General features: G+C 40.9%; 1 protein-coding gene across 1 annotated transcript in view; it reads right to left on the bottom strand.

Annotated features, from left to right (window-relative positions):
- si:ch211-106h4.4 (MAM and LDL-receptor class A domain-containing protein 1) overlaps positions 1-25,717 on the bottom strand; it is a 32,700-nt gene extending 6,983 nt beyond the window's left edge. Inside the window, exons 1-37 of the mRNA XM_054768918.1 lie at positions 25,607-25,717; positions 24,961-25,141; positions 24,725-24,850; positions 24,658-24,668; positions 24,047-24,284; positions 23,674-23,972; positions 23,542-23,632; positions 23,322-23,462; positions 23,095-23,226; positions 22,896-23,029; positions 21,791-21,962; positions 21,602-21,721; positions 21,370-21,524; positions 21,169-21,267; positions 20,934-21,024; positions 19,236-19,358; positions 16,496-16,598; positions 16,307-16,424; positions 15,975-16,188; positions 14,985-15,102; positions 14,123-14,255; positions 13,962-14,040; positions 13,734-13,895; positions 13,476-13,601; positions 11,124-11,339; positions 10,935-11,054; positions 7,994-8,155; positions 6,299-6,390; positions 6,026-6,193; positions 5,687-5,890; positions 5,494-5,602; positions 3,296-3,418; positions 3,082-3,181; positions 2,783-2,942; positions 913-1,027; positions 697-840; positions 418-599 (exon numbers count right to left, since the gene is read on the bottom strand). Coding sequence (XP_054624893.1) covers positions 418-599; positions 697-840; positions 913-1,027; positions 2,783-2,942; positions 3,082-3,181; positions 3,296-3,418; positions 5,494-5,602; positions 5,687-5,890; positions 6,026-6,193; positions 6,299-6,390; positions 7,994-8,155; positions 10,935-11,054; positions 11,124-11,339; positions 13,476-13,601; positions 13,734-13,895; positions 13,962-14,040; positions 14,123-14,255; positions 14,985-15,102; positions 15,975-16,188; positions 16,307-16,424; positions 16,496-16,598; positions 19,236-19,358; positions 20,934-21,024; positions 21,169-21,267; positions 21,370-21,524; positions 21,602-21,721; positions 21,791-21,962; positions 22,896-23,029; positions 23,095-23,226; positions 23,322-23,462; positions 23,542-23,632; positions 23,674-23,972; positions 24,047-24,284; positions 24,658-24,668; positions 24,725-24,850; positions 24,961-25,141; positions 25,607-25,717 — 5,172 coding nt within the window. The remainder of the gene's footprint in view (positions 1-417; positions 600-696; positions 841-912; positions 1,028-2,782; positions 2,943-3,081; positions 3,182-3,295; positions 3,419-5,493; positions 5,603-5,686; positions 5,891-6,025; positions 6,194-6,298; positions 6,391-7,993; positions 8,156-10,934; positions 11,055-11,123; positions 11,340-13,475; positions 13,602-13,733; positions 13,896-13,961; positions 14,041-14,122; positions 14,256-14,984; positions 15,103-15,974; positions 16,189-16,306; positions 16,425-16,495; positions 16,599-19,235; positions 19,359-20,933; positions 21,025-21,168; positions 21,268-21,369; positions 21,525-21,601; positions 21,722-21,790; positions 21,963-22,895; positions 23,030-23,094; positions 23,227-23,321; positions 23,463-23,541; positions 23,633-23,673; positions 23,973-24,046; positions 24,285-24,657; positions 24,669-24,724; positions 24,851-24,960; positions 25,142-25,606) is intronic.
- Between the last annotated feature and the right edge of the window lie 1,610 nt (positions 25,718-27,327).

Below are 27,327 nucleotides of genomic sequence, written 5' to 3'. Positions count from 1 at the left end.
GTTAGAGCGTTTACCAGAATCACCACAATATTTGGTACACACCTTTCTGGGACTGAAAAGCACAATTCGAGCAAGATTAGTTGAAAAACATGACCGCCATCAAGCAAAACGTTTTTGCAGGGGAACAGGCGGGACTTAGCAACTAATTGTTCTCAAGTCATTGACAGTTTGTCTAATAATGCTAAAATGCTAAATACATGTACACTACAATTTCTTACAAAGTATTTTGACCACAACCAATAGGAGGCACGACCAAAGTCATGCATAGTCGCATGACTTTGGATTTCCTAATTTTTGATTGACATGTCTGCACAGTGTTTGTTATTCAACACCTCAGATTCATAACAACAAATAGTATCACAAAGAACACAATGCGCATAGACATGTGCAAAAGTAGTAGTTTACTTTGTGTCTTACCAGTGTTTTGCCCACGGCGGTGTGTAGGAACATGCTCAAAGAACCCACAGTGGCTCCAAACATGTGGTACCAGAATGTTAAACAGTACCCATTTTCACCAGCAGGTGGCAGCAACGCTGACTTCAGCTGGGCAACATGACTCTTGGCGCTTCGAGGGGAGCTCTCGATAAAGAGGTATTTTCCTGTGGAAAAACAAGCATCAATGAAATGCAGCATGTTGAGGGAAAGAGAGACTCTGCATATTGTGCAAGGCTCCCCATCTTACAGTGTCATAATTACCTTCTCCCGTCGTGTGGTCACCAGCAGGCCCGGTGTTGGGTGTGTCTGTTGGGCCCGACCAACTGATCCAGTCCAGGTCATCCTCGGCCCCCTGCACCCAAACGCCTAGGTCGTCTTCAAAAGTGCACCCCAAGGCAGAGAGAGCTGCAGGGAGAGGTGGCAAACAGGAGTCAAATGTCTTTAACTGGAAGCAGCGACTATGAGAATCTCATTTACCTGGCGGGTGGAAGGAGTTCTCACAGTTGAGGAAAGAGACATCGTCCACAGCGACAACACAAGCTTCATTGGTGGCGTCTCCCTGGTAGGCTTCAGTCCAACTGCTGAACCACACCTGAGAAAAACAATGTTTTCACAGGAATTACTCCCAAACGGAACAAACACACATTGTAATGCAATATCCTACTCCTTTTCAATGTGATGCACAATGCATAATGAATGAATGCTCATATGTGCATGGGGTTATACATAAACTGCAACCAACTCCATCATGTCATTAATTAGTTCCAAAAGGTAAGACCGAAAGGCAATTTTTCCCGTAGGAAATAACGTAAATTGAATTAATCCTTTCCAGAAACCCAAAAATGTTAACAAAAAATACATTATATTGAAAATAATTATAGTTTTACATGCAGGACACACCGCCAAATAATTCTAAATGAGGAATGGATGGAACTCATTGATGCGGACTTCTCATACATCCTGGCAAGATTTAATTCAGAAATGTTCTTCACCTTCTTTATCAAATTGCTGGCACTCACAACTTTCTTTGGCACCATGGCGGGATATTTAGCAGCCATACTCAATTAAAAAATTAAATGGACAATGATTCAGCAACGTGCAGGGTGCTTTGTCTGGGCGCTTGATTTTGCGGAATGATACAGAGCAGGGCAATGCTGTTACGTGCAATGCTTTATGAAAACCGAGGCAGAATCGTAGTGAATATGTTTGACGAAAACCAAATCATATGAAAACTGGGGCATTGGAAAACTGAGGTCTGACTGATGATAATTGGAGGGATCATGATATATAACAAGTAAATGTTTTAACTTCAATATTGATTTGGAGTGGATGAGAAGCTGAACCCATGGTGATTTATGGACAACTACATTGCACAACGCAACCAATGTTGTAATAGCGGTAAGAAGCAAACTGCTCAGACAGCATTAGTAGTGCTGATGAGTTGATTGTAAACAATACGCATGACCAGCAGCTGAGTAGGAATATTTTAAAACGCTTGCAGAGGTAGACAAAGCTGCTGGTTGCTGACCACTGTTGGTACTTCAAATGCAGCTACTGCCATCTTCATCTAAAAAAAAAAAAAAAACATAATTAAGTTGCCACAGCTGTTAATGCCAATGTTTTTGAACCAGCGGGTTTTTTTAGACCCCGGCGGTTATTTGCTTAGGTGGATCACATGTTACAATTACAATAACATTACTGACACCTAGTGATCAGTGTAGAATACTACATTTTAGCAATGTCTGAATGTGTCTTTTGAATGCTTTATAATTGTATTTTAGTCCATTTAATATTTACTTAAAAAAAAGCAAATGCTTTGACTCATAATAGGCCTTATTCACCCACAAAACAGCATGATTTATTAATTAATATATTTTTGAAAAGCCGTTATATAGTGAAACAGTAAAATGTGAAGCGCAAAGTGGCAGTGGACAACTGTATTGTTATTCAGCTATTTTCTTTCTGCGCCAAAACTTTGGACTTTGTCTACCAAAGGTAGATTTCTTGAAGTCATCCCCTACGCTGCTCACAGCCACTAGGAGGCATACATACAGGGTATCTGGGAATTGCTATGATAAACTGTGACGTATGCACAGATCTATTTTTCCAGATTCCACTTAGATTAACCTTTTTTAAAATTCTTATTTTACTTAGCAACACTTTTTTTGCCGGTTTCCCTGTTCTGCTAAAACTGCTGCTGTCTTTTTGACATCTGCACCATGCCGCTATTGCTGAACTATTTTAGATTTTCAATTGAATATACGCATTAATTGGAGCATTTACGGGAATTTTAAGCCTTCTTCAAAGGAGCACCCGTGTTTACATGTATGAATTTGTTAGTGGGCACCTTGTGAGGCTGCAGGTGCGTCCACAAGGGCAAATATTCAGGCGTCCAATGGTGGACGGTGCGGCGGTTGCGTGACCACAGGATTGCTTCACTTCCATCATCTCGCTGCATCAGCACTCTAAGCGAGCCAGCACACTCGGAGCTAATGTGGAAGTGAAACCTGTTTGGAAGAAAGAAGGAAGGGGGTGGGGGGGTGTTGGATTTGGGAAGGGGAGGGGAGAGGTGGGGGTTGAGCAACTGACAGGCCTACATGTTGAGCTGGCTGTCAAACTTTCTGCAACAACATGGACGACATGTACTGAATCTGGCAGAAGGGGGACGAGGGAGGGAGGAGGGGGCTCTGGAGTCCGGCCTCACTCGGCTGGGATGTCTGACTGGAGTTGGTGATCATGAAGAAGCCTGAGAAGCAAGTAAAAAAACATTCTCAGCTGAGGACCTGTGACTCAGAGTGTCATCTAAAAACTGTCGCACATTCAACAGGTTGTCTAACAAAGACGCCCAAAGATGTCACACCTGATTGCGTGGTGTGATCGCTGGGAGGTTGCGTGTTGCCATCTGCTTTCTGTCTGTACCACGTCCTCTGCCCTAGGCCTGCGTCTGTCCAGCCACACTGGCCACTCTCAAACGTGCACGGACCTAAAAGGCGTGAGGCCAGGCATGAGTAACCATGCTGGGAACAAGACACGCAACTGAATCACACGTTTTTCCAGAACAAAAACCAAACAAAAGGGACGACGTCAACAACAACTGCAGCTTCTTTCCCGCAGCAGTTGACTGTGATTCACTGTATTGATGACATGTTGTTTTTTTTTACTCAAGATTTCAATCCTTTAGTGCGTTCATGTCACTTGTTGCATCAGATAGATAGATAGATAGATAGATAGATAGATGAAATGAATCTCTGACAGGCTGTAACGATTTACAGGACAGAACAATATGAAATATATCGACATAACACAACAACAATAACATTGACACCAAATATAAGCATTTTTTTAAAAATACTTGTTCGGGCAAGCGGTACTTTAAAGTGATGACCTGATAGTAACAGCTGGAATGACTGGTGCTGGGGGTGTGTGGGTTTGTAAAGTTTGTAAAGACATTTGGGACTCCAGCGAACCACAGTGAGAGCCATTAGCCACAAATGGCGAAAACATGGAACAGTGCTGAACCTTCCAAACCAAAATGACCCCAAGAGAGCAGCGGCAACTCATCCAAGAGCTCACAAAGACCCCGTAACAACATCCAAAGACCTGCAGGACAATGATCCAAAACACACCAGCAAGTCCACCACTGGAAGAAGAAAAACAAAATGAAGACTTTGGAGTGGTGTAGTCAAAGTCCTGGCCTGAATACTTTTGAGATGCTGTGGCATGACCTTAAAAAGGCGCTTCATGCTCGAAAACCCTCCAATGTGGCTGAATTACAACAATTCTGCAAAGATGAGTGGGCCAAAATTCCTCCACAGCGCTGTAAGAGACTCACTGCAAGTTATTGCAAACGCTTGATTGCAGCTGTTACTGCTAAGGGTGGCCCAATCAGTTATTAGGTTTAGGGGGCAAATACTTTTTCACACAGGGCCATGTAGGATTGATTTTTTTTCTCCCTTAATAATACCAAGTTTCATTTAAAAATTGCATTTTTGTGTTGTCATTGACTAATATTTACATTTGTTTGATGATCTGCAACAAATAAGAAATCAGGAAAGGGGCAAACACTTTTTCACACCACTCTATTTTACTGGACTGTTTTATTATTCTGGAAAGTTTTGTTTTATATTTTGTTGTGCGTAAGTTGTACCAGGAAGCCACGTTGAAGATAAGTATGGATTCTATTTGAGATTTATAAACCAACGCGATGGTGTCCTTACAGACCTTGAATGACCTGAGCTCCCTCAGCAGGTGCAAGCGCTGCTGAGCTGCTTAGAGGTACCTGTATATGGAGTCAGGATGTGTCTTAAAGGACAAACGTGTCAATATTCTTCCCCAAATGCGCCCAGCCCATTTTTGTTTCTATAATATCCCTTCAATCTATGATTACTAATCTACTGATCTAAATTAAGACTGTTTTGCTTTAGAGCAGGGTTGTCCAAAGTGCAGCCTGGGTGCCATTATAAAAATTCAGTGACGCATTCTAAAAATGTAATTTAACAAGAAAAAAACAACAACAACAACAACAACAGCAAAAATGGAAATATCAGCACTAGTTAACAAGAAAAATGTCAAAATATTAAGATAAAAAAGTTGTAATCTGACAAGAAAACTCCGTAAGTATAACCGCCGTAAAATTATGAGTAAAAATAACATCATTTCAGTAGCATAAAATGTTACTCAAAAAAAAATTCTAAGGTGAAATTATTGTGAGAACAAATAAACAAAACAACAAATAAAGTTGGTATTTTTGGAAAATTAGATTGTGGAATAAGTTCTAACGTTACAAGAATAGTAAGTAAGAGTAATGTAATAACAACATAATAATGAGAAGAAAAGAAAAAAGAAGAAAGTAAAGTAAAGTAAAGTATTTGTCCTCTTAAGATAGAGGCATGCCAAGACAACAACAGTTTCACTCTTTTGTGGTGGAAAACGTGTCGTTATGTAACGGAGTGAAGCCTCTGCCAGCCAACAACAGTCTTAGTTGATTAATCTCTTATTTTGAATAGGTTGACGATTGAAATAAGAACAAAAGCTAAGAGAGTGCAATATGCAGCTCACCGCAGCCATCCTCGTCCTCCCCTTGGGGACAGTCGGGATGATAATTGCACTTAAGAGTAGCCAGAATGCATGGTTCACCAGATGAGCGCCAACAAAAGAACTCATCATCCTGCAGCACAAAGAGAAGAAGCAATCCAACAATTGCACACTTTCTTTGTAAAGGATTTGCAGTCACCAGACATAAATGAAGTACCTGGCATGGGTTGGTTGGTGAGGGGGAGGTTACAGGGGTGTCTGGCATGGTGGGGGCCTGAGTGGATGTAGTCGGGGCTGAGGTGGGTGTTATGTCAGGCAGTTGGCTGTTGGCAGGGTCAAATTCACACTCCTGGGAGAAGGACACGTCATCCAGGGCAACGTGTTCTCTGTGAGCATCACCTCGTTCATACCGAAAGACAATCTAGGGACGGAAGCACCCCAGAAACATTCTTAGCTGCACAAATGAACAGTCAAGCCTTTGCGGACATCAACAATATGTGCCAATGTTTACAGCGAGCGTAAGCATTAGCAAGGCACAGACTTATACAGAACTCACCTTGGACTTTATATAGGAGGAGAAGGTGACGTCGACCCTCTGCCAGCTGTAGCTTCCCGTTTGCATCCTGAGCCACAACATGGTGTCGTTGGCACCAAAGCGGAGCGTCCTGTACTGTATCGTAAGTCTTCCTGTGACGTCTCCCAGGCTGTAGTAGAAGAATCTGATCTGTGTGGACACAACACAAAGACACACTAAGTCCATGCATACAGTACCTTGAAGCTTTTTTTCTCATGTTTCCTTTCATTGAACAGAAATTTGTCCTGAACCCACCGTGCAATTTGAGCTGGGAAGTAACGTGTTGGAGAGAATCTCAGATATCTGCCCCTTCTCAGTGAGGTGATTCCCAGGAGTTATATAGTGACCTGAGTAATGACATGGTACGCATTACAGAATGTTATATTGAAAGCTGCTCGATACTGGCTTTCTCACGATATACCGATATACCGATATTGTCCAGCACTTCATTACTGATACTGATATAGGCAGCAGCTCTTCCCTCCAACTAATGTCATGTAATGCTTCCTTTACTGTGATGCCTTTGGAGGCATTTCACACATAAACACTGTGCAAAATAAGACAAAAGTACTACAATATTCACTGTTATAGAAAAAGTGCCTTATTTATTTTGAACATTTTGTGTCAATAAAATTCATTACAAAAATCATGAACAATTGTCAAATAAAATAACACGTTCTCTTACTATCAACAAGTAATACAGATTAGTTTTAATAAATTCACAAATAAGAATCCCATTAAATAATGCCGGCAAATACAGTCATCCCTCGCCACATCAAATTTCATTGCTTCACTCTATCATGGTTTTTCAAATATATATTAATTGATAAATCATGCTGTTTCGTGGTTGAATATGGCCTAATAGTAAAGGAAAATTAATATTTAAAACAATAATATGTAGTTTTTGCCTAAATTAAGCATTTTCAAGCATGAAAATGGCTAAATGAACAAAAATACAAATATAAGGCATTAAAAATACGCAGTCAAATATGTTGGTGAAATGCGATATTCTACGCAGGTCACTAGGCGTTAGTAATGTGACTGTAATGTTCGGTGAGGCACACAAGCTCCAGACTTTATCGCCGGAACAACAGGCTTTTATTGTAGGTTTGAATTATTTCTCTCATTTATGTTTTAAATGGCTTATATTCTATGATTATGTCTACTACACTGGGTAGCAAAGAGTGTAAAGGTACTGTAACTATAGGGGTGTTATAGAGGTCTCTATAATGGTGAAAAAAACGTATCGTAAACAGTTTTCCATCCATCCATCCATTTTATATGCCGCTTATCCTCACTAGGGGCGAGAGGGCGGAGTACAGCCTAGACTGGTCGCCAGTCAATCGCAGGAAACAGTTTTCTATGCTCTAACTACAGAAGTATTTGATTTATAAATAAGGAATTCTACTTTATGAAAATTCACTAATCACGGCTGAGTCTTGAACCGATTAATCGTGATAAACAAGAGATTACTGTATACAATTTGGAAAGCTGCACATTTATATGTGGCACAAACATCTGAATAGGAGCAAAGTGCAAAGTATGAATTCTGGAAGAATAAAATAAGGGACACAATAAACTCGGCTCATTCAGCACGTCATGCATACGCGCAGCACGGAGTAAACATATTAGATTAGAAGTATTAAAGAAAGACGCCTTACTCCCCCCTCGTATAAGTTGTGCTTTCATTGAAAAACGCATATTTACAATCCAAAGGTCACAATTTTTGGATATACTTGCACACCGCGTCCATACTGAGCTAGCAAGCTTGTTGATGTGTGGAGCACGTCATTACTTGCATGCTGATATCATTGTTGGCTGATACAAACCAATATCTCTTTTCAATTAATTAATTAATTAATTAATTAATTAATTAATTTAATTATTTTAACGTGATAATATTAGCCTTACTTATATTATGTTTAGTGTCCTTTTTTGACAACTTCATACCTGCAGCACTGTTTAGGGTGTGATCTCGCGGAGGTCCACCGTAAGGCCAGGCGTCCTGTCCTCTTTGTCGTGTCCATCTCGCTCCGGGTTCATCCAATTGGTCTTGAGCCCAAGAGCACAGACCTTGTTCAAAGCTGCAACGCTGCATCTTGCCTTGTAGCTCTAGGTTGACATCATCATCAGGCACAGAGGGGGAACGTTAGATTTGTGCTTGTAAATGCCATAAATGCTGGAATTATGAAGCATAAATGAACACGAACATGAATAGTCATAAGGGACAATTTTTCGTAAAAAGCCTGTTAGCCAGCCAAAATTTCAAGGTGGTCGCCACTTTCCGACATAAAAATGGTAATGGTAAAAATGGTAATTAATTAACATGCACACAAATTACACTGGAGCACATCAGATAACACAATTCACAGTTTCACATGTCCAAAAGGGAGTAGTAGGAAGCAAAGCTTATTTAATCCAAACCTTCATCCGTTTCACATCCGTTGCAATGCATTTGTTCACCTCCTGTATTCCAAATGTACTTATTGCCTATTGTAAGCATCTAGGAAAGTGATAAGGCAAAATAGCCATAGAGTGCAATGATAGTCAAGGTTTATACCTCCTTTAAAGAACTATACAACAGACTTAATGATAGTAATAAAGTCATAATAGCTGATTAAATAGTTGACAGGGACACAGTTTGATAAAGAGTGAGTTCATACAATGTACTCATTAGAAATGAAGAGTTAGTAGTCATTGTAAGAGTGGCTAGACATAGCATTGTATGCACACAGTAAAATACCATTTTCACCACAAGATTTGACAGAATTGTTGGATTTGAATGATGTTAAATCACTGCTTCTGTTAAGTCAAATTAAATGTTTCTGACCACACACAAGCTGAATTTCCACTTGTAAAGCCTCCTACATGCAGCTATCTAGAATTTTCTGCAGAATCTATGAAAAAAGGCTTGGGTGCAGTTAGATTTTATAAGATGAATGTCAGGTTATAAAAAAGCATTTTACTGCTATTCATTGAGGGACATCTGATGTACCTTTAGGATTTCAAATCAATGGAACATCCCACATTTCTCTGCGTCCATGTTACTGCATCATCAGAAAAATAGCTGCGAGTCACTTGGATCACATGTTTGCCACATGTGCGATAGTATAAGTCAGAGGTCACCAACGTTTTTCCTTGTGAGAGCTACTTTTACAAAATGAAAATGGCCAAGAGCTACTCATTTTTGTAACATTTATTTTCAGAGCTTATTTTAAACCCAAACAAAGCGAATATGCTTGTTTTACCAGAACATTAACAAAATGCTGGTGTCCACAACTCACATTTTGTATTTCAGAATGCATTTCTTTCTACTGTTCTTTCATTATTAACTGAAAACCTGAATGAAAAGCAGGCTTGCGGGCACCTCATGTGGTCATGGGGGGGCTACCTGGTGCCCGTGGGCACCACGTTGGTGACCCCTGGTATAAGTAATTGACTGATAAGTCTAAATTTGTGTATGACTTGAAAGTGTCCTGAAACATGCACTTGTTTGTCCGTTTTTAATTGTCTTTGCACATTTAACACTTTAACTTTGTGTTCACATAACATTAAAATATGAACTTCTCCTGTCTTCTTGCCTGTGTTTGCCGAGTTGTCAATGTATTTCTTTGCATCTACTGCACTCCGAGAGTCACAGATGAGCTAATTCTGGCATCTACAACTGCAGAGTGCTGCACAGGTGAGACCTCAGCGATAGCATGTGCACCTTACACAACATTCCTTTTGGCATCCACACTGGTCAGCTGCTGACAAGTGTGTGCAATGGGTGGCAGGGTTGCCACCGATCACCATTCTTTGTCCATCCCCAGTCTGCAGGCCTTCGGGTCTCTGGTTGGCACACTGTTCACTGACTCCATATATCTCCATATATCTTGCTTGATATGCTGAAGAAGAGCTGCTTGACATGTTGAGCATGCATCATCAACACCAGCAACCGAACTGGACCTGTCATACATTGTGACTACAAACTTTTCCAGGATTCTCAGATCATCTTCTTGAACCTTTGGTGAAGTTTGGTGAAGACATCAGAGGCCTTTGTGCATACATTCCAGGTTTGCCATTCAGATTTCTTCCCTCTTCCCTGGGATCATTCATCTTCTCTAGGTGGTGGTGATGGGGCTCGTTCAGATGGCAGATAGTTAGTATGCTGAGCACTCCGCTTGTGTTCCACTGTTTTGGGTTTGACTCCTGCATGCAGACATGAACCCTCCAAATGTTTTTAGTCAATATTGCCGTGTGGTCTGCACTCAACTCCACCTGCTCTTGTTAATCTGTTGGTGTCTTCGTGCACATTGGATTAGAAACAGACAAACTCCACCACATACAGAGATCCTCTGCATGCTACCGTCACGTGGTTTAGGCCACGAGCTAACGCGGTTTACTTACAACTACTTGGAGCCATAGGTGAGAGTCAAGTTAATAGTGAGGACTAGTGCCAGAGTCCATCCAGAGGATGTGGCTGATGTGGCTGACTTCTGAAACAAAAGTACTACCTCTACTACCACACCCAACCTAGGCTCCAGCTCCCCACAACCCTAGTCAAGATAAGTGGAATAGAAAATGGAATGATGGATGTTCACTTACCTGCTACACTATCAACAGTAGTATGGCAAATGTAACACTTTCACACCTACAACTATTTTAAAGCGCATGCAGAGGTAAATAAAGCTGCTGGATGCTGACCACTCATGATACTTCAACTGCAGCTACTGCCAACTTATGGTGTTAATAAAATTGCTACATTGGGATGTTGCCTACAGCCACAGATGTTAATTTCAATGTTGTTTTATAGGTTTAGAGACCCTGTAGAGACTTAATTTAATAGCGGTGTTAATTGGAGAGTAGGTTTACTTAATCGAAGCGACTCCAAGCATTTATGACATCTCACCACAGTTGATCTCATCACTCCAGTCGCCGCAGTCATCGGTGAAGTCGCACACTCGCTTCTTCTCCACGCATATGCTGTTATTGCATGTAAACATATTGTCAGGACAGACAGGTTGAGGCTCTGAAAGAAAAACACAAGAGTTTGAGTAAATCTTGCATGAAACATCAGCGGGTGTCTGTGCCTTCCTACCTGGCAGCGAGCAGCTGGTGAAGTTAATGTCGTCAAGGGCAATGTGGCCCAGCTTGCTGAAGGTCCGGGTTGCCTCAAACAGGATGATGAAGTCCCGGTGGGTTCTACCGACCTCGACTTCGCCATGTAGCCACATATCTTCACCTCCAACCGACTGCCACCAAAGGACAGTGGTCCGAGAGCTCTCATCGAGCAGAACCCTCAACTCTTGGATGTCTGCAACAAGGTAGAAAGAAAGGTCATAGACCTTTTTCATTCTCACAAACACTTTAGAAACACGTGCTTCTTAAATGTCTCATATTAGAATATTTGTCACCACTTTGGAATAAGTCTCAGAGCAATGGAGAATAATAATAAATCTAACGAAAAATCAACAACTGATTGTAACGGTATCGAAATAGAAATGATAAAAAATAGTCTTTGAGTAAAAAAAAGTTTACTCAAAGATGCTTTATAATTTCAAAGTATAGTGGAAAGTTGGTTAGCGTCATTAATCCGTTCCAGAACATCTGACTAACTAAAACGGACGATAACCAAAACATTTTTTCACATGACAAATAATGTAAATCCAATTGATCCGTTCCAGAAAGCCAAAAATGTTCACACAAAACACATTTTTATATTTTTTACAATTATAATTCCAAATACATATGACTACATATAAATGATGAATGAAAGGGATAAATGAACTTTTAAGATTACTTTTACCTTCATTGAAGACGCGATTCTTGACTGTTCCCAAAGACACAATGTGGCAGCGAGATCAACACAGATGCCACCTTCCTATTTTGCCATGAGTTATGTCTTGAATTCAATAGTGTTTCTCACCTCAATAACCTAAAATGGAGTCAAAGAAAGTTCCAAGTGCCAGCATTTTAATAAAGAAGATGAGTAACACTACTGAATTCAAAAAATAATAAGAATAATAATCTTTATAAAACACAAAGGAGGTGTCCGTGTTGATCTCGCTTTGGGAACAATCACGTTCTCAATGAAGGTAAAAGTAACCTTAAATGTTCATTTATACCTTTCATTTGTCATTTATATGCATTTAGAATTGTTTTATGCACGTAAAACTATAATTGTAAAACTATAAAAATGTGTTTTGCGTCAACCGTTGATGACATCATAGACGATGGGGTTGACTTCCATGTATTAGCAAGCTAAAGCTAAAATACTTGAAGAGCAGAATTGGACTCACGCAGTGTATTAAGTCGCGTGCCCTATTGTACGCTAATCGGAAAATGTACACAAACCGGGGTGTGCGCTAACCGAGGTTCCACTGTATGGACAGACAATTGCTATATTACAAAATACTAGCTATAACAAAGGACACAAATTCCAAAGGAAGACAGTTAAAAAACTCGGGAAAATATTTGGGAACTTCCACCGCGGTTGCGCATGATGTCCCCAGTTTCATGAGACTTCAAGTAAACACTTCGGCAAGCATCAGAGGATTAAACTATGTGCGTGTTTTGCTTTTTATTTGGCTTTTTGCAACTTTTTGGCAACACCAACTGAAAAAGCCGCCCACACGGCAGCCTCTCAGGGATTACGTCACATGCAGCAGAGTTACAGAATTGTGCTCAATTAAAAAAACTAATAAAAAACAATGAAAACCAGGACATTTTCATCACTTTCTAAAAAAAACCCCCAAAAAACAGCACGGCCAGGACAGGATGTGAAAACAGGACAGGTCCAGAGAAAACAGGACGTTTAGTCACATTACGCTGTTTTGTACTTTATCTACGTTGTACATATACTGCACACAGTAACTCTGCACTTCCAACATAATAGATGCCATATATCACATACTGTACAACAACGTAACATCAAGGACACAACAAATATATTAGACCAGGGGTCACCAATGTTTTTTCTTGTGAGAGCTACTTTTAGAAAATGAAAATGGCCAAGAGCTACTCATTTTTGTAGAAATGATTTTCGTACCTTATTTCAACCCAAACAAGTCAAATATGCTTGTTTTACCAAAACATTCACAAAATGCTGGTATCCACAACTCACATTTTATGTTTCAGAATACTTTTCTTTCTAGTGTTCTCACATTATTAATTGAAAACCTGAATGAAAAGCAGGCCTGCGGGTGCCTCATGTGGTCGTGGGGGGCTACCTGGTGCCCGCGTGCACCACGTTGGTGACCCCTGTATTAAATGGAGTATATGAAAGAAACATATATTGAATAAGAAGACAAACTGAACCTATTTTACAGTTTTTTTCTTTTACTGTTAGAATATCATTCAAAAAGTGGGACTTTTAATGTCCTCAACAATAGGAGCCAAAGATCCCAAGTAGAAAGTGCTAAATTGGTGGTATGGACCAGGAAGACGTTACCTTCTCCATAAATGTTGTAGTAGAAGTGGAGCGTGCAGTTAGTGCTAGCCTGTGTCATGACGGGACTCTGCAAGGTGGCCAAGCTTATGGTCTCACCAATGTCAGGGGTCACCGCCATGTACCAACCTGGAGGACACAGAAAGTGACTTAATAGTGTTGCCGTGTGAAGTTGTGTGATTGGTTGTGTCTGATATGCTTCATCAACACATACTTTTATTCACGATAATAAAGGAATGCTAGTATTTGAGGTGGCCTCACCAAGTTCAGTGCCCAGTGTGTGGTCAACAGAAGGTCCAGTGTTCCCAGTCGCAGTCCTGCCTTCCATGCGCTCCCACTGACTCTGACCAACACTGACATCCTTCCAGCTGCATGTGCCATTTTCAAAAGTGCAGCCCGCAAAACCGGAACTTGTTTCATTCACTGCAAGACAAGGTCCTTTCAAATACACTGATTTGTAGTAATAAACAACTACAGGACAAAGAGTACCTTGACATGGAGTGGGTGTGAGAGTGATATCATCAATGGCGATAAAGCCTCCATGGCTGCTTTCTGCTTGGATCATCAACTAAACAAGATACCAATGTGACAGCTCTATAATGTACACATCCAGTCCCTCTCACGATTAGACTACAGCTATCTCTCTGTACCTGGAAAGGTTTGCTCCGCTCCAGAGTGTGAGAAAAGATGTCCCAGCTGTGTCCACTGCTTCTGTTGCTTTGGAATATCAGCTCATCCTCCGATAGGCTCGAGCGAATGTGGACATGCAAGGTCCCACGCTTGCTGTATTCAATCACACTGGTGAGCAGTTTATCCAAGCACACTCAGAAAAGAAGCACAAGCCCTCGCATTTTAGCAAGAACTTTATTGAAAAATGGATTTCAAATTTTAAAAATATATATTTGCAAACAAAACAAATGATTTTAAAACAAAAATGATGTAATTGAAATTTTGAAACAAGATTTTTTTCAAAGATTAAAGATTCAAAGCATCAATAAAAGGGCATCTAATATCGTTCAGAGGAGGCCCCGCCCACAAGATTGAAGTGGGAACGCAAACAAAACTTTCTCATGAATCTACAAACAAAATTTGTAGTTTCATGAGAACATTTTGGGGGATTTGTAAACTAACCAGCATTTTAAAATATTTTGGTAAAAAAAAAGTTGTTTTTTTTATTTGTAATACATAATTTTTTTTTGCAATTTTTTTTTTTCATTTCTAATTCATTTTGATTTAATAAAAAAACACACATTTCTCTCCATAGAAGTGTTTTGTTAGATAATTGTCAGTTAGTCTTTCGAGCTTGGGTGTTTTGAGTGTGTGTGTGTTTGCAAAGGTCATTTCCTGTATCACTGAACTCTGACCCAGAGTATGTGTAGTCTTACACAAAGTGAAGCAGGTGACTGCACACTTTTTTGAGGAAGTCCATGAGGAAACAAGGCTGGTAAAGTGCATTCTTTGAAATGTCACAAAAAAATATAGTTGTGAGTCTGTGTGTGTATGTGTGCTGACCTGCTATCAACATGGTACCGTAGGGTGAGGCAGCCTGTGGAGTCTTTGAGATGGACCCATTCGGAGGCTATCTGAGCCACACTGATGCTTCTGTGTGATAAGCTCAACAGGAACCAACCTGAAAGCAAACACACAACAATTGTAGTATATGTCCTTTTTTACATGTTATGACGGAATTGAGTGCATGAACATTTGACTGGAATTTGATGGATTCTCACTCAATGAGCAGAGATTTTATTTGGAGAAGGTGACCTCAGGACTTACAGTAACTTAGGAATTAGGAGAGCGTGATGGCTATTAATCATCGATTAGCACATTCCCAGTTTTTGCTACCTCCGCTAGCAATGATTCTTGTCTGGCTTAACATTTTGTCATTCAGTGTGCTGGGATGGGCAGCAGTTTGCATGTTCTCCCCTTGCTTGTGTGGGTTTTCTCCGGCTTCCTCCCACATCCCAAAAACATGCATGTTAGGCTACTTGTATAATGTAAATCAGGGGTGTCCAAAGTGCGGCCCCTGTTGTTTTTATTGACCCGTGGCACATTCTAAAAATATAATAGACATAAAAATATAAGACATAAAAAAATATCAACAACAGCAAAAATTTAAAAATCTGCAGTAATTTTACATGGGAATAAAGCCATCATGGGAATAAATGAATAAATACAAGAAGACAATTTACAAGAATAAAGTTGGAACAGGGAACATGGGAAGAAAAGAGCAACTTTTTCAGTATACTTTTTCAGTATGTGGCCCCCAATAGAAAAAGTTTGGACACCCCTGGTCTAAATTGTCCATATGTGTGAATGTGAATTTGAATGTTTGTTTGTGTATATGTGTCCTGTGGTTAACAGGTGACCAACCCAGGGTGTACCTCGCCTATTACCCCCAAAGTCAGTTGAGATAGGCACCAGCTTACCCCCGACCCTAACGAGGACAAGCAGTATGGAAAACAGATGTTTGCTATTATATACGTAGTGTATTGGCTCTACCTTCTGGGGTGGTTTGGGTCACAGGTAGACCCTGGAAACCCCCATTGGCAAGCACCCAGTCATGTCCATTTTCTGTGGGTATGTTGAGCCAGTTGCAGTGTCCAGAATCAAAGTCACAGCTTGCTGAGGGAGAGCAGGCCCCATTCCTTATGGAGAAATCATCGAGTTGTACTGTGGAATTCATGCCTGGCTCATGGAATGCCCTGAACACCACCTGGATTAGGGAAGTGGCACAGGGAGGACATGTTGGTTCACCAGGAATGACTGAAGTTCACAGTATGGACTAATGAAAAATGCCTTACGTTGAACTTTGTTGGCCAGAACACTGTTACCTCTGCCACCTCCCAGTCTGAAGAGGGTGCACCAGAACGTTGCCAAATGGCATCACCCACTTCCCCGCTCCGCACATGCACAGATAGCATGTTGGCCGACCCTGCAGGCAGCCGATACCTACAATAAATACATTTTAAATTTAAATCTATTAGATGTTTACAGGTGCGCCATAGCAGATCTGGACTCACCAGAAGCGAACACACATCTCGGTGGGTGAGCTGAAGTCAGGTGACAGCAGCTGAGCAGTTTCCTGTTGTGTGGGATTTGAGTTGATGACAGTCATGTAGTAACCTGTAGAAAAGACACAGGTTGAGGTGAACACACGTTAATACACTCCTGAAAAAAAGGTCAGTTCAACAATGGCAAGAAATTAGATTTTGCACTGTTGGATCTTAAGGAGGTTCTAAGTACAGCTTCAAAATGCAAAAAGAAGAAATGGGTGTGAAACTAAAAAAGTTTTGAGTAAGCAATTTATTGCAAAAAAGTATTAAAGTGAAATAGGCTGTTCATCAGCTGATCAAAAGTTTAAGACCATAGGTAAAAAACAAAAAACGAAATTTCCCAAAAACAGAAATAAAATGTTCAAAAAAGGACTCTGTGATGAGTAGCTGTGCCATTCTTGTTAATTAATTTTGGCAACATTATTCATTCTTGGTGCCAGTGTTTCCAGGAGGCTAGTGGGAATGTTGCTCCAGGTGCTGAAGATGGCTTCCCAGAGGGCATCCACTGTCTGGAACTGATGTCCATTTTTGTAAACTTCCCTTGCCGTCCATCCCCAAATGTTTTCAATTGGATTTAGAACACGCAGGATGGTCCAAAAAAGTGAGGTTTTTCCTCTGGAAGAAGTTCAGGTGAGCATTGTGAACTGCAGTGTTGTCCTGTTGAAAAACCCAGTCATTATCACACAGACGAGGGCTTTCAGTCATGAGAGATGGCCCCTACAACATCTCCACGTAGCCATTTGCCATTTGACGCCCCTGCACAACCTGGAGCTCCATTGTTCCATTGAAGGAAAAAGCACCGCAGATCTTCATGGCACCCCTCCACTGTGCCGTGTGGAAAACATCTCAGGTGGGATGTCCTTGTCATGCCAATAACTTTGGAAGCCATCTGGACCATCAGGGTTACATTTTTTTTACATTTACAAAAACATGTAAAATGAATCAAAAGTGAAGAGTGCAGATAAAATACTTTCAGTTGTCATATGCACAGTTGAATAGAAGTGTTTTCAGCCTGGATTTGAACATTGCCAGAGTTCAGGATTGTTGCACATCTTCTGGAAGACTGTTACAGATTTTGGCAACACAAAACTGAAAGGCTGTTAAAGTTCAGATCTGAGTCCATTATTACCCCTAGATTTCTAAACCTGATGATTAGGTTTTAGAGAAAGCATCTCAAGATGGCTTTGTCTTTGTTTCTGTGGGCCAAAGACAATGATTTCAGTTTAGCTGGTTTTGCACCCACACACTGATCAATGCGATGCAGTAAATCTGTAGGACCATGTTCATCTGCCGTAAGACACATAGATCTGAGTGTCGTCTGCATAGTTGTGGTAGGACACATTGCAGTCCCACCCAGTTTTCTAATCTCTTTAAAAAGATCACATGGTCAACTGGTCTCAGTGTCCCATGTTTGGTGTTCTTGTGCAAATTCCAAACGGTGTTGAAGGAGACGAGGCCTTTTAAGTCGTCTTTTGTTCTTTAAACCTTTTTCGTCCTTTTGCCATCTGATGATTATTGGACTACACTCGGCACCAGAACGGAGGATCTTCCCATGTCTTGACAGACAGCCAATTGGATCCTCCAGCTCAGGACCAGTGAAGTTTTTTGGTTCTACCACTTGACCTTTGTGTTCCATAACCCCCAGGATCTTTGAAGAAGTTTCAAATGACTGTCTTACTGTGTACAACCTCAGCAGCAATGGTGCGCTGCGAGAGGCCTTTCATATGCAGCTCAACAATCCGACCGCGTTCAAAGAGAGAAGGCTTTTTTGCCTTTGCCATCAAAAGATCATCATAGTGTGAATACCTGACAGAAAATGACATTTAATCCAAATTTTTGCCAAGATTTTGGCTTTTAAAGGCTATGGTCTTTAACTGTTAATGAGTTGATGAACAGCCTATTTCACTTTAATGCTTGTTTGCAATAAATTACTTAATAAAAAAAAAACGTCTCACTCTCATTTATTCTTTTTGCATTTTGAAGCTCTACTTAATAACCTCCTTAAGATCCAACAATGCAAAATGTAAATGTTCGCGATTTTTCAACTGGTCTTAACATTTTGATCAACTGTGTATACAAGTATAATGGTACGTCATTACTGGAATTACAACAGGCAAGCAGTGTGGATTATGTAGACACACGACCAGGCTAAAAGCTAGACCGTGACTCTGATACCATCTGTTCTGCTGATCAGCTTACTGTACATTATCATTCATTGGTAGTGAGTATCTGTACATTTTACACTTTAAATGTGTTTAACATTTAGATATTTTTATATTAGTGTTTAAATATGGATTGTGTTGTACCTGAACAATAGCAATTCAAACAAGGAGCTGAATTTAATCTAATAAATACAACAGTCACTTTTATTGCAAATGTTGATCCAAAATCGAAGGAGAATGTCAACGTCAAGCTAGCAGGAAGGTTTGGAGGGGGAGGAGCGAGCTGTGTGCGTTCAGACATTTTTATGGGCATATCAATCACTCGTTTTTCACCAACAGGTGGTCCCGGAACATAACTCTCACAAAAAGCCATGGATCTACTGTATCTTTATTACATTTATACTAGCATGTCTTCCCAAACATTTTGACCACAACTCATGGGGGCACCACAAACATTTGTCAGGCCTAAACTGATGGCTTGATTTGGTCTTTTACCTTAAAGGTAATTATATATTCACTCTTTATGCCTTTCTGATTTCACTCACCATTTTCTGTTCCATATGTGTGATCCAAGTTGTTTTTTGTGCCTCTTTTGCGTCCCCATTGTCCCACATGGCTGACATCCCTCTCAAAGCCACACCAGCTGGACTCAAAGTCGCAGACGGGGCCTGACATCATCAGGAACAACAAACAAAGCTGTGGTAAACTTCTTTAACTTCTTCTGTTGCTCTCTACACTGTGTGCACAATTATTAAGCAAGTCAGTATTTTGACCATGTTTTCATTTTTATGCATATTTTCCAACCTCAAGCTGAATAAACCTGAATGCCTATTGGGTTTAAGCATACCAGGTGATGTGCATGTGTGTACTGAGGGAGGGTGTGGCCTTAGGAGATCAACACCCTTTATTAGGTGTGCACAATTATTAGGCAGCTTCTTTTCCTCTGGCAAAATGGGAAAAAAGATTTAACAGACTCTGAAAAGCAGGAAATGTAAAACATCTTTCATAGGGATGCAGCACTCTTGATATTGCTGAAATTGCCAAGATATTACGACTTGACCACAGAAGCAATAAACGTTTTGTTGCAAGTGCACAAAAGGTTTGCAACAGACGTGTGGAGAGAGAAAAACATGCAAATTAACTGCCAAATATTTGAGAAAAATCAAACATGAAGCTCCCAGGAACCCATTATCCTCTCGTGCTGTCATATTCAAGAATTGTAATCTGCCTGGAGTGTCCAGAAGTACGGTACATGGTGTTCAGTGCTCAGAGACATGGCCAAGGTAAGCAAGGCTGAAACCCGACAATCACTGAACAAGATACACAAGTTGAAAGGCTATGACTTGGCCAAGAAATATCTAAAGACAATTTTTTCAAATGTTTTATGGACTGATGAGATGAGAATGACTCTTTATGGACCAGATGGATGGGCCCATGGCTGCATCAGCAATGAGCAGAGTTGGAGTGCTCTACTCCAACTCAGACGCCAGCAAGGTGGAGGTGGGGTACCGGTAAGGGCTGGAATTATTGAAAGATGAGCTTGTTGAGTGCATCTTTCAAGAAGACCATGACTTTTATGCAGGACAATGCTCCATGTCATGTATGCAGGCACTCCACTGTGTGGCTAGCTAGTAAAGGCCTCAAAAAGGTTTTTAAAAAAAACAAACACTATTCAGTACTGGTGGGCCCTTACACGTAAGATTTACAGTAAAGAAAAAATGTACACCTCTCTGAACAGTGTCTGGGAGGCTTTGGTTGCTGCTGCACACAAAGTTGATGTTAAAATGATCAAGAAACTGACAGACTCCATGGATAGAAGACTTTTCCGTGTTATTTAAAAGAAGGGTGGCTGTATTTGGTCACTGATTTATTTTTTGGAAATGTCAGACATATTTATTTGTGAAGTTTGTGTTGTTTATCATTCAGACTTAAAAAAATTAAAATAAAATAGTGCGATGGGAATATTTTTCTTTTTCTTTGAGTTGCCTAATAATTCTGCACACAGAGATATTCTCAACAAAAGCCAAAACCTCACTCTCACTTCCTTAAATATTCAAGTTTGAGGTTAATTAACATTTTGGATTGGCCAAGAGCACTGCTATTGTTAAATAATAAAACTAATAATCAATAATGCAAATTACCTAATAATTGTGGACACAGTATAGTTGTTTTTATATGTTAAACCTATTCCTGCATAGCTGAAAAAATAGCATTATTGTGCCAAGCAGGCAGTGTCTACATACTGTGTTTACTGCAGGCCCCAATGCTCACTGTGATGTCATCAAGTGCAATGAATCCCTCACTGTTGCTGTTTCTGTGGCCAGTGAACATCACCTAAGGAAACAAATGCATTAATTCTTTTCAGTGGTGGTTGTATGTTTAATACGTTATCCCATTTAAATGTCATAAATGCAATAGTCAAATTGGTCAATAATGTTACATTGTGCACACTTGACAGTTAAATGAACAAAAATGTACCCGTCTAATTTCATCCTCTACGTCGATGGTGACTTGTGCGTTCATCCATTCTGCATTCTGGGTCCCTTTCCGTGTCCAGATCCGTGTTTTTGAAAAATTCTATTGACAAAAAAATCCCAAATATTTATACAGGCATAAACCAAGGACCATCTGTAATATGACAGTATTAGGCAGATAGAAGGTTGGTCACAGGTGACTTACAGTCTCAACCAACAGATCAATGGCTGACACTGAAGACCCCATCATGTAATACCAGAATCCAACACAGATTTGTGATGTCCCATTGTTGACGGGAAGAGAGATGCTTGCTCTCTCCTTGTCCCTGAATCCAGATCCACTGAGAAGTAAATAAAAACCTTTGGAACCGCAAAACAAAGCCTGATTAATCCCAGATTAATCAACTAAGCCTCACTCAGAACCTAGCTGTACCTACCTTGGTTATTGTCTATTGTGTGATCATAAAGAGGTCCGTCCCAAGGCTCGTCCATTTGAAGTCCCCTTCTGAGGGTCCAGTTAAAATCGTCATCGACCTCCTGGACCCAGTTGCACAGATCTATTTTAAAGAAACATGTTCACATTCAGTAGGGATGCAGAATTATGAAGGTCTATGATTGATGGAGACCTTGTTCAAATGTGCAGTGCACGCCAGAGTCTGGAGTAGCGGTGGTGGTGGTGGCAGGATTTGGGGTGGTCGTCGGGACTGTATCCCGACAAGACTTGTTCGTTATAATGTGAACATCATCGAGGGAAAAACTTGAGTCCTCCCAGGGCAGATTGCTGGCTTGCAGGATAATCTGTTATGAAGGGCAATAGTTTATTCGAGCGACCAACTAATCAGAACCTTTACATTACAGAACATGTTCACATTCATATGCTGTCTGTGTTTGTTGCTAACTCCGCTACCTGTTTACATGTCCTTACATGTTACTAACCTATCCATCTCTCTACCCCCCCTTTAGTAGGTACTCGGGGCTTGCAGAGCTGCAAACGCCAACACTGCTAAAACATTCATTATCTTAGTAGTGTAAGTAATTAGTCAGCAAAAGTCTGAGTCTTTTTTTAAGGTTTCTTCCTTAGAAGGAGTTTTTCCTTGCCTCCTTCCTAAGTGCTTGCTCAAGTGGGGTTCAGTTGGTTTTCTTTAATGTATGAGGAGCATGGTTCCAAACCTGGTCAATGTGTAAAGTCCTTGAGACAACTTCTGTTGTGAACTGGCACTATATAAATAATGGTCACAGCATGTATATAAAACTATAAAACCTTGTTGGAGGTGTTTTAATAGCGTTTTTTCTAGGCGGCATAGGTGTATCCCGTTATGTGTAGTAATGAGCTGTCTCTTTTTATCTGTTTTTATATCCTTAGAATGCACAGAAAAGAGAATGATGTGTGTACATGTCTTACATAAGGATTGTGGATGATGGGCACAATTCCAAAAAAAGTGCAATTTTCCTTTTACTTGACTAGCCTTCTCTCTCTCATCCCCCTGAAGTAGGGATAGCCAATGCAAATACCAACGCTGCTATCACATTTGTTTGAGGAGTAACTATTGTCAGCAATAATCCTATTGAGACAAACTATGCCATCTGTTCAAAGTTTCTTCCACAGAGAGAGTTTTTTCCTTGCCTCTGTCACCAAGTGCTTGTTAATGTGGGGTTCAATTGGTGTTCTTTATTGTATGAGCCACATGGTTGTAGACCTGCTCCATGTGTGAAGTGCCTTGACATAACTACCTGGTGAGGCCCTGATGCACTGTAGTCAACCTTGCATTGGATCCAGGTACCATTGAGATATCCATTCATGGTCCAAACCGGACGCAGTCCAGAGGTCTCGTTGACAAATACCGTCAATGTAACACCTGAAGGATCTGAAAGCAACACATTCATCATGAAAATGACTCGTTTATGTGATTCTGTCACATGTTGGTCTTACTGTTTGATGTCCAGCCTTCAGCAAAGTGCCAGAACACCAGACAAGCTTCGTCCACAGCCTTCATGAACTCACTCTCCAGATGAGCTATTTGGCTTCTGCGTGAATTAAATGACCTGTAGAAGACAAAGTGGCCTCAAGCCAGAAGTAGAACAACAATGATTCTTTTAAAATGTTTTTTTTTTATCCCAATTTATGTTTATAAACACAAAATACATTGATTATGTTACCAAGAGAGGACTTGGTAGAGTGGTCCCTATCTGGGACAAGAGAGCTTCCAGTGCTCCCAGAAAGCCAGTCCCAGTCTACTCCAGACTCTGCTGGAGGGCTGTTCACCCAGCCACATAAATCCATTTCAAAATCACAAAAACCTAAAGAACATACACCATTATAGATATTCTTCTTTATGTTATTGCAGTTTAAAGTTTGCATGGCGTGACTTGCTCTAACCTTCTGGAGGACATGCTCCATTAAGAACCGTCAGGTCATCGATGGCGATATCTCTCCTTGGAGCCTCCCCTGCCACTGCTTCAAATATCACCTGTAGCAGCATGATGAAATGTGAGATCTAGCAGATCATACCATGGCAAGCTGGCGTAAGCTGCCACAACGTATTCGGACCTGATATGAGGTATCGGGGTTAAAGAGTGACACTCTTCCGTGCCTCCAGCGGCTTCCCTGATCTCCACTTCTGCTCCACAGCTTTACGAGGGCGTCAGAGGTTTTAAGGTATACGTTGAGTTCACCCACAGCTCTTCCTTCCATGTAGAACCAGAACATTAAGCATTCCCCGTGAGGTGGGGTGGACTCCATCAGCGTAGTCACTATTTGACTTCTGGACCCCGACGGTTGTCGCCACAACTGGGCACTCAGATAATAACCTACACAAGAGCTGACATTACTGCTTCTTATACAAGCAGGTTTAGAAAAAACAACAAAGCAACAATGTTCTAACCATGGTCTGTTTCCAGGGTGTGATCTGTGTGTGGGCCTGAGGAGTTGGAAGGCTGGGACACCCCTGTTGTTCGGTTCCAGCTGACATCTGAAGATAGAATGGGCTGCATACCACAGAGGGACCCCTGGAAGGTACACTCACGCTCTGCTGGACAGGAACCATTATCTCTGCTGTACACAACGAGGTCATCTATGGAAATGGTGCCTTGCTTGCCGCCCACCACTGCTTCTATGATGAACTGGAGGCCAGCACAAAGACCAAAATGACATTAGATGTGTGTCGTGAGGTGTGTCATAGACCTGTGAGTATAGTAAGTATGATTTACTTAACCTTGGTGTAGCCCAGGGCTCTCTCTTGAGCACCCTGCTATATCTAATTAGATAAATTATCATTACAGTTATTATTATAGATGCTCTAAGCACATTAACCTGTATTGGTTTGTCACCGGAGAATGTAAGATCAGCAAATCTCCATTTGTTTCCCTGAGTGCCACTCCTCATCCACACAATTGTCTCTGCTTCACCAGCACACCTTACAATGAACCTCAATGAACCTGATAATAAAGACATATCATTATAGTCCATTTGTTTTTTAGCAGGAAGCGTTCTCACCCTTGAATAGGCTGGAATAGGGACTAGCGTTAAGAGGATTCCAATTAATATTGGAAAGGGTGCCTACCAATGTTATTGCCATAAATGTGGTAGCGGAAGCTGACGCAAATGACTTGACCCACAGCGAAACCGACAAGTCTCGCTGCAGATGAGATGTTGAGACTACTTTTGCTTGATATGAGCATATAATAGCCTGTGGGAGACAGGAGAAAACATGTTATTTCTGAAAAATATATATTTATAAGGTAAAACTCTTAATGAATCTATCGCAATTGTTTGGTTAAGCCTGCGACCAATACAAACCATTGCCCATGGGGTAGTATCCAAATCCTCCTTTTTTCCGCTCCCAAAGGATGCTGGCAGTGTAGTCGTGGTACCAGGAACAAGTGTCCTCCTCAAAATCGCAGGAGAGCTGCTGTGGGCTGGCAGGGATGTCTCCCTCTGCACAGTTCTCAAAACTGATGTCATCTAGCATCACGTCGATCTGATGCCAAAACGGACAGCTGAATAAAAACTGGAGCTGGAAGAGATATAGTATGTAGCTTTACAAACAAATCACTTGAAAGCAAATCACTCGAGTACCAAAAAAACAATAGATGTAGGAAAATGTTTTTTACCTTGCCTGATTTTTACCAGCATAACGAAAACTGATTTGCCGTAAATGCTCCAATTAACAATTAATTATCGAATTAACCATCAGGTTTTCTATAGTCGCTGGCTACATGGTCTTTCCAGGCTCTCTAGTTAGATGAAAAACCATTGACAATAACAGCTGGGGTTGTAGGCAACCTCCTGATTACTGGATAAAGTAAGTCCTTCTGTCTTTTGGTATTTGTCAATCAGTATGTAATGCATATTACTGCCACCCATAGGTCTGTAGGGGAACATTATTGACACTACTTCCAAATCTTACATTTAGCTTAGTTTTGTGTGGATTTTTTTAACCAACCTTGTACCCTCCGGGACGATTCCCGATAACAGTTTGGGCATTCTGCCATCCATCTGTCAAACTCCCGGGAGTTTTCAGTAGTTCATTCTTCATTGCTGTCCCGCTAACCATGATTACATGAATGGATGAGGATGTTAGGAGGGGCTTTTCTGCATGAATATGGTACCAGAAGCTGAAAGAGCAATCATTGAAACTGAGAAATTCTAACCGACTGGCTTAATCAGTTGTTGGAATGCAAGTCGCAGTAGTACCTAAGGTGGCATCCCACAGCAGCCGTTCTGTCAACAGAATATTCCAAAACTGCCTTTGACATCAAACCACAGTCTTGCTTTCCATCAATATGCATGACATGTCCTGTTCACAGCAAACAAGAACATATCATACAAAAGTGAGTACAGTTTAAGTATCGAGCAATACAAGTGAGTACAAGTAAGTGAGACAAAAAAAAATTCATCAGCAATTTATTACAAACAACCATTAAACTGAAATAGGCTGCTCATCAGCTGACCAAAAGTTTAAGACCATAGCATTAAAAATAAAATAAAATAAAAATAAAACGTCAGAAAAGGGACTCAGTAATGAGTAGCTGTGCCACTCTTCTTAATCACCTGAAAAATTGGTTTGGACATGCTTGATGCCAGTGTTTCCAGGAGGCTAGTGGGAATGTTGCTCCAGGTGGTGAAAATGGCTTCACGGAGGGCATCCGCTGTCTGGAATTGACGTCCATTCTTGTAAACGTCCCTTACCATCCATCCCCAAATGTTGTCAACTGGATTTAGATCAGGGGAATATGCAGGATGGTCCAAAAGAGTGAGGTTTTTCAACTGGAAGAAGTTTTTTGTCAGGTGGGCATTGTGAACTGCAGTGTTGTCCTGTTGAAAATCCCAGTCGTTACCACACAGACGAGGGCCTTCAGTCATGACGGATGCCCCCTGCAACATCTCCACATAGCCATCTGCCGTTTAACGCCCCTGCACAACCTGAATCCCCATTGTTCCATTGAAAGAAAGCATATCATGATGGCACCCCGTCCACTGTGCCGTGTGGAAAACATCTCAGGTGGGATCTCCTTGTTATGCCAGTAACACTGGAAGCCATCAGTCACTAGAGAGTAAAACTTTCTTCCACCTGTCCCATGTTAGGTGCTCTCGTGCAAATTCCAAGCGGGCAATTTTGTGGAGTTTGAGGCCTTTGAAAAAGGTTTTTGGTTTTAAAACCCTTCTCTCATAGATGCCGTCTGATGGTTATTGGACTGCACCAGTGACAACTTTCATTTGGGCCGAGAATCATTCTGTGTCTTGACGGACAGCAAATCAAATCCTACGGCTCAGGGCTGTTGACATTTTTTTTGGTCTAAGACTTGAAGTGTTTGTTCCATAAACGTCAGGATCTTTTAAGAAGTTTCAAATGACTATCGTACTGCGTCCAGCCTCAGCAGCAATGGCACGCTGTGAGGGGCCTTGCTTATGCAGCTCCACAATCTGACCACGTTTAAAGAGAGAAAGCTTTTACCTTTGCCATCAAAAGATCATGACAGTGTGAATACCTGACAGAAAATGATATTGAATCCCCATTTTCGCCAAGATTTGGGCTTTTAAAGGCTATGGTCTTAAACTTTTGATCTGCTGACAAACAGCCTATTTCACTTTGCTTGTTTGCAATAAATTGCTTAATAAAAAAATGTCTCACTCTCATTTCTTCTTTTTGCATTTTGAAGCTTT

Source organism: Dunckerocampus dactyliophorus, chromosome 2 (assembly GCF_027744805.1).
Source record: "Dunckerocampus dactyliophorus isolate RoL2022-P2 chromosome 2, RoL_Ddac_1.1, whole genome shotgun sequence".
Taxonomy (NCBI): Eukaryota; Metazoa; Chordata; class Actinopteri; order Syngnathiformes; family Syngnathidae; genus Dunckerocampus; species Dunckerocampus dactyliophorus.
The sequence above is the reverse complement of the archived record's forward strand: the minus strand, read 5'-3'. Positions and strand labels throughout refer to the sequence as shown.